This window comes from Selaginella moellendorffii, unplaced genomic scaffold, assembly GCF_000143415.4.
Source record: "Selaginella moellendorffii unplaced genomic scaffold, v1.0 SELMOscaffold_50, whole genome shotgun sequence".
Lineage (NCBI taxonomy): Eukaryota > Viridiplantae > Streptophyta > Lycopodiopsida > Selaginellales > Selaginellaceae > Selaginella > Selaginella moellendorffii.
This window is the reverse complement of record NW_003314311.1, coordinates 1077959-1089332: the sequence shown is the minus strand read 5'-3', so window position 1 is coordinate 1089332 and position 11374 is coordinate 1077959. Positions and strand designations below refer to the sequence as shown.

The 11374-nt window shown below is 40.9% G+C and overlaps 1 protein-coding gene across 1 annotated transcript; it reads left to right on the top strand.

The window, feature by feature from the left end:
* Window positions 1-5521: 5521 nt before the first annotated feature.
* LOC9633904 lies at window positions 5522-6775 on the top strand. Its single transcript, XM_024686745.1, has 2 exons — window positions 5522-6254; window positions 6325-6775. The coding sequence occupies exons 1-2, from the start codon at window positions 5522-5524 to the stop codon at window positions 6360-6362; spliced, it is 771 nt and encodes a 256-aa protein (XP_024542513.1). The 3' UTR covers window positions 6363-6775.
* Window positions 6776-11374: the final 4599 nt, after the last annotated feature.

The following is an 11374-nucleotide window of genomic DNA, read 5'->3' as shown; positions in this document are numbered from 1 at the left end:
CCTCTTCCACCAAGAACAAGGCTAGCTCTGTCTCAATGAAATTAATTTGATGGCTCATGGGTTGCAATGGGAAGTGGGAATGAGGTGATGACAAGGTATCTATCATCAAAAGTACTATTAAAGCTTTTTCTTGAATGTGCTTCATTTGGATAGGGACCAGAGCAGTTGATCAAGCATAGTAAAACGTGGACAAAAGCAGATTATATGGCCTTGATACACCTCAAGCACCATGAATACTTGCTGCGCTGGGAAGAAAGGAGAAGGTTGTTATTCTATGTTCAATGGCAGCAGATTGCAAACAAGATGGAAAGTGTAACCATTAGCAGATGCAACTGTGCATGGCAAAATCTGGTTGTCATATCCAGGGATCTAGGTGGCACCTTGCAGACTATTTCCCACTCTCTGAAGAGGTGAATGGTCACAAGTGATCCTTGTGCATTGCATATGGACCAAGAGATTTTTGAGGCAATGACTTGTTTTCAAGCTTTGCTATTTAGTACACATGATTATTAAAGATGTCTCTTGAAAAATCTATTTTATTGAAATAATGAGGAATTGAACATATAAAATATTTATTTCAATATATAAGTCCAAGTATACGGCTACAATGCCATATACTAATATTAGCATAGTGGGATTTTGGTAGCTATCAGATTGGTTTCAATCTGAACCATATAAACTAGGGTTTTTGGGTTAATTGATATGTATATTTTCTATATATTCCATGTACTCACATTGGTGGAGATGAGGGGTACCTTTGATTGTCCTTGAGGAGTGTTTAGATTTAGAATTTTAGTTTAAATCTAACTTTTGCATCATCTAAATTTAGTTTTTTCCATTTCCTTTCTTTTGTTCTTTCCTTTTAGGATTTTGGTTTAGATCTAATTTTTGCATTGTTTAAATTTCCTTTTTCTTCTAGGTTTTTTTCTTTTCTCTTATTTTTCTCTTTCCTTTTTATTCATTTTCATGGTAGAGCAATAATCTCCTCCTTTGACTTTAATGCAACAATTGATGCAATTGCTTAGTGCTATATGATTGCAATTGAACAACCAAACTCAGTTGATAGCTAGCACGTGGTATAGCTCTTCCTACTTTTGCTGCCAATCCTCACATTCGGCCGGAGTTCTTTCGTGGGAATCATGGGGATGATATGAACCATTGGTTTAATCACTTCATGGTGATTGCCACATATCATTCTTGGGATGATGCTTGATATTTGCATAAATTTCCTACGTGTCTTCAAAAGATGGCACTACAGTGGTATAATAGTTTAAGTGCAACCACTTGTAGAGATTGGAGTGTTCTCTCAAACATTTTTAAACACGCATTTGGACATGCCAAGCCTCGGCTACCACGAGACTCTCATGTCATGCTCGCCCTTGAGCACGAGTAGTGAGCTGAACGAGGCAGAGAGGGCCGAGGCTGGTGTTGGAGCCGGCCTTATGAGGCTGTCAGTGGGATACACTGGGACACTGGAGTAGCGGTGGAAGCAACTGCATGATGTGATAATGCCTTCCAACAATTGCATCATCTTCGTCAAGAGCTATCTAAGTCAGTGATGTAATTTGGTGTTCGTTTCCGAAGCATCTTGCTTCGTGTAGAGCCAAATATGTCGGAGTGGATCAAGCTAGGAATGTTATGGCCAACACTTTGTTAAGATCTTGTTGGACTCGTACATGCACTTGCTCTAGCCACCCTTGATGATGCTTTTCGCTTGGTACAATGTTATAAAATGTCACCTCTTCCACTTCTTGCTGTGCGTTCTTCAACTCCACTTCCTGTGGGTGATGGTCCTATTCCAATGGAGGTTGATGCTACTACTACTCGAGTTTAAGGACAAGGGTGAGGACATGGTCATGGCTGTGATGTTCACTGTTGGGCATGTGATGTTGGTCACATTTATCAACATTGTCAATGTTTTCCAGATTGATAGGCCCCATTTCCTGGGTAGAGACTTTGGTGTCAACAACATACTGTTAGTGCTGCTGTAATGGAAGGTCTAGACACTGAGATGCATCCAGGAAACAAGGAGTCACATAAATAACGGAGGGATCTTGTGCAAATAAGTCAGTGACCCCTTCATCTTTCTTTTAGGAGTATCATCAAGGGGTTCACTCAACACCAATTCATCAAGTGTTTACTTTCTAAGCTCGCTTTTATAACAAGAAGTCTTTTATTATTTTCTTCGTATTGGTTGATACAAGTTTGAGCTTATCTTCTATCGCTCGATCTATTGCCACACATTGCCGTCAACACTTACGTTGTGTGGTAGAGCTAGTTTTTATTCTTTATGGCAACGGCCATACACATGTACATGCATGGGATGAGGTGAACCTAGTTGTGCGTGTGGGCAATCTCAAGCTTGGGTTGTAGTCATTGTGGGGGGTGCCGAATTAAACTTTTGACCTCATCCTTGGTATAGATTTTTTGCAGCATAATCATGCCAAGTGTGACTTTGAGGTTTCTCCCTTTTATCTCATACTTCTTTATATTTCATCCATTCCTCTCACTTCCATACCTCTTCGTCCTTTTACTTTTACCTTTGCTTCCATTACTTTTGTCTCCCCATACTTCTTCTTATGTTTCTGTCTTATTTCACTCTTTCCTTTTCCGATCCCTTTGACAGTCTTTGTGTTGCAGCGGTTGACCAGCTCATGAAAGAGTATGTCAATATCTTTGAATTTGACCTATCATCTGGGGCTAAGATTTTCACATGTCATCCGATTCCAACTAGGGATGCTTGTCTAATCAAAGTTCCTGTTAAAAATCAAGATTTTATATGCAAATGTCAAAAGGATGTTGTAAAAGGGTGTTATTCAAAAGTTGTGGAGTCCTTAGGCATGTGAACCTCATCTTATGACAAAATCTTATGGGAGTATTTGTTTATGCATCGACTATTATTCGTTAAACAAAGTGATGATCTTGGATGCGTACTCTCTTCTTCATATTATTGATCTCTTAGATAGTCTAGGAAGAAGTCGTTGATTCACCAAGCTCGATCTTGCTTCTGGGTATTGGCAAGTACTGATGGCTAAAAAAGATATTCCTAAAATTGCTTTTCGTACACCATTTGGTTTGTATGAGTTTTAGTGATGCTGTTTGGTTTGAACAATGCTCCAACAACTTTCTAACAGATGATAGATGAGGTTTTTTGTGATATGCCGAGGTAACTACTAACTTCATTAATGATGTCTTGATCCACTCGGAGGGGACATGAGAGGAATACGTCTATGATATTTGTAAAGTGTTGGATCGACTATAGGATGTTGGTTTAAAGCTGAAGCCGTTTAAGTGCATGTTTGGGTTCAAGGACACAATTTATCTTGGATACTATATTTCTCGTAAGGGTTTACAAGTTGATTTTGACAGATTTATGGCTATTCTAAAGTTCCCTACTCCAAAGTGTGTGAATGATTTGCAACACTTCCTAGGCAAGGTGTAGTATCTCAGTTGTTTTGTGGATCATCTTTCTGATCATACTGCACCGTTGTGAGTGTTGTTGAAGTCATCAATATCATCTTTTATCTAGTCTCCGGATTGTGAGCAGGCATTTGTGGATCTCAAAGAGGTATTAACGACTCCTCCGGTTTTGGCATATCTTGACTACATTCAACCTTTCATTTTGCATGTGGATACTTCTAATATTTGTCTTAGAGGTGTGTTGATGCAAGAGAGGCCAAGTGTGTTTGGTCAGTGCCATCCCATTGCGTATATAAGTCATACATTACAACCAATGGAGGTGAACTACTCCATGATTGAGAAGGAGTCTTTACAAGCAGTTTAGGGTTTCGAAAAACTTCATGCATATTTATATAGTTTTTGGATGTTACTTGAAGGTGATCATGCTGGCATTACTTCATTATTGAAGCAGAAGAACCTGGTTGGTCGAATTACTCAGTGGGTTTTGAAGCTTCAAATATATAATTTTGATGTTATTCATCACCTAGGGAGTTCTATAGTTGATGTTGATGCCCTTTATTGAGCTCGTCTTCCTTCTTCACTCTCTTCTCATGTTTCTGACGAGCCTATTGTTCCAACATTTGTGGATTTTTCTAGATAAGGATTTTATGCCATTGGCGGTTGTTGTACTCGATGTTTAATGCCCACAAGATGTAGAGCAAGATCTACCTTCTCTTGATGAGGTTCACGAAGCTCAAAAGATTGAGTTGTGGATTTGAAGATTTTGAGATGGGTTTGAGAATCTTGCATCATTTGTTGATGATTTGCCATTCTAGCATTTACATTCTCAATATTGCCTTGAAAATGGCCTTCTTTATTTTGTGGGGACGGATCTTGATGATGCCTTTATGGCTAGTGGTGCCTTCCGTCTTTATTCCACGGTTTCTCCATGTTTACCATGATTGTCTTGTTCTAGGTGGGCATATGGGACATCATCATGTGACCAAGAAGCTACGCACGTCTTTCTATTGGCCGGATGCAACGTGATATTATCTGGTATATGCATAGCTGCATTTGGTGCCAAGCTTGTAATACTCCCCCTCGTGTTGTGGAAAGATGGTTAGAGTCAATTGCAATTTCCTATCTGTTTGAGTTAGTGGCATTTGATCTTATGGGACCTTTTCCATGATTGACTGCTAACAATGAATATGTTATTATTGCTTCTGACTATTTGACTCGTTGGGTGAAAGTTGGTGCTTTTGCTAGTGCTTTTGTAATTGTTGTTGAATACTTCCTCCTCAATCGAGTGGTGTTCCAGCATTTTTGTCTAGAGTGGATTTGTTTGGATAATAGTCCCGCATTTATGGCTAAGGCATTTCATGTTTTGACATCTTGGTTGGGGATACGCCACACTTTCATGAGTGCTTATCATCCACAATTAAATAGTTTGGTGAAACGGTTTGTTTAGACATTCAAAGGAATGATCGCAAAGTACATGAACTTTCAGCATTCAGATTGGGATGGTTATTTGCCATATCTTCGATATACATATGTCACAGAGGTGTAGAGTTTTGTTGATGTTTCACCATATAAACTTATATAGTCATAATCTAATATTACCAACAGAGCTAGGTTTACTTTCGCAATTGCCATGAATTGCCGATGTTAAGTTGTGAAATTAATATTTGATGAGCATTTTTCCATTTTCCGAGCAAAATCTACCATAGAACTCCCATTATCATCCACCTACAAAGCATAAAATGGATAACTTAATATTAGTTTATTTTCCCTATCTTATGGTACATAGTTTATTTAAGAGGTTCTTTGCGCAGTGGAAAGGACCGTATAAGGTGTTGTAGCCATTCACCCAATTGCTGCTCTTCAAGAGAGTGGGAAATAATCTACAATGTGCTAACTGAAGTAAGACTTTAGATCCCTGTACATGACAACCAGACATTCCATCTTGTCTTGCTATTGAACATAGAACAACAAGCTTCTCCTTTCTTCTTGGCACCGCTTTCCATCGCAACATGATAACTTATAGTAAAACATGCCACGTGGCACACTTTAGCCCTTGTAATGAAAAGAAATTAAAAGAATTTCATTTAGGGCATAAGCGAGCATGGCGATCGGCTCTGCCTTCGATCGGCTCCGGGAGCAGGAATTGCTTGTGGACGTCCTCCTGCGACTCGATTTCCGCAGCGTCGCCCGGATGCGAGTGGTCTGCTGCTCCTGGTACCGCATTCTTTCCTCTCGCTCGTTTCTAGATCGCCACGGGAAGCAGCAGCATCATGGCATTCCCTGGGTGGTACGGACGATTCTTTCCCGTGGCGCCCAATCCGCAGTCCTCTGGCGCCCTTTCTCCGGCCGACCACTCGAGCCCACATCTCTGCCTCTCGGTCCGCCTGGAGTTCCCTCTACAATGTTTGCGAGCCATGTCACGGCAAATGGGCTCGTCTGTGGCACGCTTGCTGGGTGGCCGGAGACGAAATGGCCTCGCTCACGGTCTCTGGCTGTGGGCAATCCGCTCACAAACTCTTGGAAGGTGCTCCAGTGTCCCGAGAAGGTTTTCTTGATCGAGGCGATGGATGTGGATCTTGAGACAGGGATCTACCGGATTGCAGTGCTTAACATCATTGATGAAGAGGACGTGGCCTACATTCTCCAGTACAATTCTGGCTCCGGAAGCTGGGCGCTGGGGGGATCCACGACTGCTGGAGACCTGTATAATCCGGGTTACAACCAAAACGAGGCAAAGGAGGATGGCTTTTACGACCTAGACACTATGTCATGGAAGCGGGAAGTGGTGAGTGAAGATCCCTTCGGCTACTGGGACGGGAGTATTTTGGAGGCAGGTGAGGAGGGCTTGAACTGGCCTGTTTGATGTTTTCTTTACAGAGGAAGAAGGATTTTGCTTGTTCACAGGGAAGGTGACAAAGATGGGATACGGAGAGCTGCTCTAAGCGTGCTAGAAAAGGATGAAGAGCTTGGTAAATGGCTCACACTCAGCCATACTCTCATCCGGGAAATACTTGGTGGTGAGTGGCCACTTGATGACATTGACATTCATGGTGAACAGTGGATGGCCCATCTAGCAGGCGATGTGATCGTTGTCTCCAGCCGCATGTATCCTTTGTTAGCGTTTCATTTGGTGGAGAAGAAGTGGGAGTATTGTGGCCACTCGGACGAGGAACTGGTCTTCTTTGCCAGTCTCAACTATGGGAGATCTGAATTTCCAGACATTCGGGCCTACACCTTCGCACCCAGCTTCGCAAGGCCATGAATCAAAGAAAATATGGCTTTTATGTATAAGTATAAACTTTTGTGTTTCTTATTCATAATAGGCGGATGCCAAAAATACCGGGGTTTATAAAAATCTCGCTGACCACGTGGCATTTGACACTTTTTAGGGTTTTGTGGTGTCACTGGGGCTAGCTTTTAGGTTTTGTGGGCTAGCTTTTAGGTCTTGTTCATTGATGGGGTGCGATGGAAATGGAACGCGTGCACGAGGCGATGATGACAAGGTATTTCTTTAATTAAATATTTGTAATATGCACTTGAATGTATTCTGATAGGGAACAGAGGAGCCGATCAAGCGTCGTGGAGGATGGAGCAAACAAGAGCATATGGCCTTGATACGTAAGCGCCAGGAACACCTGCGGAGGCCAGAAGAAAGAAGGAATTTGTCTCGTGAAGCTGTATTGGAGGAGATTGCGGAGAAAATCCAAAGCAGAACCGGTAGCCAATGCTCCCGTGAATGGAGGATTCTTGTTATAATGTACAGGAGTCTGAAGTGTCACTTCAGTAGGCATCCTGAACAGTATTTCCCACTTTCTAGAGAATACTATTATGGCTGTGGGATCCACAAACATATGGACCAAGATGTTTTTGAGGCAATGGATGCTTTTCTTCAATACAAGGTTAGGTGGAAGTAAACCGTTTAACATGAATAAGAAAACCTCCATTCTTAGTAGAAAAAGGATGTTAACAAACCAATAGAACAAAGAAATTGCAGATATTTTCTAAATATTAAATACCTTCCAGGAAAACTTTAAGAAAGTTATTGATGTCAAGAGGAACTTACAAAACTTGTTCTCTTTTCTACCTTTATTCTCTAGAAATTGACATTTGCCTATGCTCAGGTGGTGGATGTCAAAGTTAGCAAAGCTGTTGGCAGTTTCAATGCATTTTCCTTGCAAATGAATTTGTTGTTATATGTGGCCAATCATGTGGACTGCCACGTGTGACACTTCAATATAGTCTCATGTGATAATGCCCCACAAAAAGCTTAGTTGTGAGTTGAGGAAGGAAAATTACAAAATTATAAATATGTTATTATATTGTTTTCTTTTTTCTTTAATTTCTTACTTACACATCATCTCACACTTCAATGGAACATCAATGGATTCTCTTTTGTCTGTGCACATACATTAACATCATCACTCCTTCAATTGATAAGTTTCTATTTTATCTTGATTCATTTGCATGTGTTTTGGTTAGTTGAGATGTTTGTTTATTAATTCATTGAGAAAGCCTTAATTTACAATGCGATAAGCATTTGTTTCTCTCTCTCTCGATACACAACCTGTATTTATAATAATAAATATTATTTAAAATAAATAAGCAAACCAAAGGTGTTTTAAATTTGTTAGAATTTTATTTTGTTAAAAGTATTTTATATCATATATTTCAATAAATATTTTATATGTTCAATTCCTCATTATTTAAAAAAAAGGATTTTTCAAGGGACATCTTTAATAATTATGTGTACTAAATAGCAAAGCTTGAAAACAAGTCATTGCTTCAAAGATCTCTTGGTCCATATGCAATGCACAAGGATCGCTTGTGACCATTCACCTCTTTAGAGAGTGGGAAATAGTCTGTAGGGTCCCGCCTAGATCCTTGGACATGACAACCAGATTCTGCCAGGCACAGTTGCATCTGCTAATGGTTACACCTTCCATCTTGTTTGCAATCTGCTGCCATTGAACATAGAATAACAACTTTTTCCTTTCTTCCCAGCACAGCAAGTATTCATGTGCTTGAGGCGTATCAAGGCCATATAATCTGCTTTCATCCATGTTTTACTACGCTTGATCGGCTGCTCTGGTCCCTATCCAAATGAAAGCATATTCAAGAAAAAGCTTTAATAGTACTTTTGATGATAGATACCTTGTCATCGCCTCGTTCCCGCTTTCCATCGCAACCCATGAGCCATCAAATTAATTTCATTGAGATAGAGCTAGCCTTGTTCTTGGTGGAAGAGGAGCTGGATAGGGGCAGCCAAGGCAATTGTCAGCATAAGTGAGGGTAGATCCAGCTACTTGGGTTGATGGCGTAAGAGGTGGAGATCCAGTTACTGACACAAAATAGCCACATATAGTTCCAGCAACTATATAGTCTTCAAGGGAGAGCTTCTCGATCTTCAACGGAGATCACCACCACCGCAGATCGATGCCTTTCAAGAACATGCTCTTGCTCGTATTCTTACAGCGACTCCTCCGACCACCACCATAAAATCTTGCACGTTACCACAACTTTCAGACCACCTTTGATTCAGTCAAGCACCACCATAAGTACGGTGATGGTTGCTGGTGCCGGCCGTGTGACTCTCCACACTTGGCCGTGCCACATCTTTGCGTGCAAGAGAGCCACAAAACCTTCTTTTACCACTTTGGAGTTACCTTTTACCTTTGAACGTCGGGAAACTTGCGCAAGAAGTTGAGCTCCAGTCTAGGCATGTAGCTCCTCCACTGCTTGCGATCCTGACTCGAACAGCAGCTAACGAACCTCTGGGTTTGATGGCCAATTTTTCATTAGTTAATGAGCAAATCCAAAGAATCGGCTGCTTTGTGCAGCACCTGCGTGAAAGGCCTGGCCTTCACCGTCTCCGCATCAACACACGCCTCTCAGTATTTCTAAGCTGCTCTCAAGCAGGTTTCGTTTTGTGTCTGTCCCTTTCCTTCATAGCTTTTGAACTATTTACACTCTCGTGCATCACTTGAGATTTTAGACTTTTATATTTCCGACGGCGGCATACCATGGTCTTTCAGCTGTAAGGTGGCTGCAGCGTGCCCGAAGTTACACTCTTTCTCGATTTCCTGTGAATCGATTGTAGGTACGTATCCTCGAGAAGTCAAGCTTCACGAATTCGTTCGCTGCTGCTTGAAGATGAAATCAGCTGGCTACGGAAAATCCAAGAAGTTGTCCTAGTTTGTGAGTTCATGCCCTGCTCTAGAGATGCTTGTGCTCTACTGGCCAAGATTCTCTGCTCTACGAATTCATGCTCCACAGTTCCAGTCTCAAGTTTCTCAAGTGTCTTGGAGTTGAACGTCATGACAAAAGCGTTAAACTGAATGCTCCGAACCTTGAAGTCCTGGATGTGGAAGTTAGTAGTAACGGAGGATTGAACCAGCTGCATAGCTTGAGGCTTAGCTCATCTGTTTGGCTCATGGCTCGCGTACGACATCTCTCTGTCAAAGACGCTTCACGCATCAAAGATATTACCGCTGTTCATGTCTTTCATGTTCGAGATTTGTTTATTGGCAACATTGTCGAGGTATAAGCCATTTTTTGGTTGGCAGTTGGTTTCTAGATGGTTCTTAATTTGTGGCAGATTATACCAAATTCTCAAACAAGTTCTCTGAGAATACCGTCTTTGGAAAGGGTGGCCAGAGACTGTCATGCGGCAAAGAAAGTTACTGACATAGAAAGCTTCGTTTCCGTTATCCTCACTCATCACCTAAGTTGGAGCTCCTTCTGCTCATGAACTTGCCTTCCAGGTATAGGAAGAATGTGCCGTGTGATCCACGAGTAAGAATAGCACGTTCCGAAGCTGATAAAAAGCTTGTTCAAGCAATCAAGTTTGTTCCACCGTTTGAGGATGAGTGCACATTACCTGAGCTTCCTCCAGGCCAACCAGTTCAAAATTGATGACATACGAATTGTATACTCAACAAAGCAGCAGGTGAGTAGATATAATGCTGTTTTCAACCAGTACTAATCCATATTGTTCATGTAGTGCCTGATTTCTATCACACTTCTGGCGGAGATTGAGAAGCTTGCTTGTGAGTGCAGTAATGCAACATTTGGAAAAGGCAGATGCTCTGCATGAGACATTCAGAAAGATTATGATGCTGTTACTGTTGAATATTGTTGGAGAAAAAATAACAATTTCAAATATATAAATACAAAAACTAAAATTGCAATAACGTTTAGTAGTGTTATCAACAAAATTTATAATTCATAAAAACAATCTTCAACCATAAAATAAACTAGAATATACTGGGAAGTGTTTAGGATATAAATATAAGATTAATCTAAACGAATAACAACCATTAGATGGTATAATATCCCAAAAATATCTAAGAATATTTTAAATATATCCATTACCACTCACAAGTTTGCTTAAATAAATATTTCTAAACTATAAACATGTTTAGCGATTAATTTCTTAAATTTAAACAAGCTTAAGTAATGGTTAAAAATACTACATTCATACAGAACCCTAAAAAACAAGCTATAGTCCTTGGGATGAGAGTGTGACACTTCTTGAATGTCAACGTGAGCCTATATCCCGATTTAACTTCCTCCACTTCATGCTCACAGTCAGAATAAAACGTTGCCCAGTGGATATTGTTGCTGCTCTGGTTCTCCTCGACTTGAAGTGTCTCCTCCACTTTTCCATGTCGCACTATAAGTTTCCCACCACTGTGATTGCCCGGAAGCACTACACCAGAGATGCAACGAGGCCATCCTGAGGTGTATCTATGTCTGTTTTGAAGTAGTCCCCAGCTCGGTATAGATTCAGCTTGTGCAGCTGAGGTTGGTTGCGTTTGGGACTAGTGTGTCCCTCACTATGTCCAAAATCCCATAGTTTTCTGGATGGAAGTCTGTCACGAACTCTTCAGGATTGAGCTTGACAGACTTGCGATAGCTCGGAATCATAAACATACGTTTCTCAGTGTCTCATCCA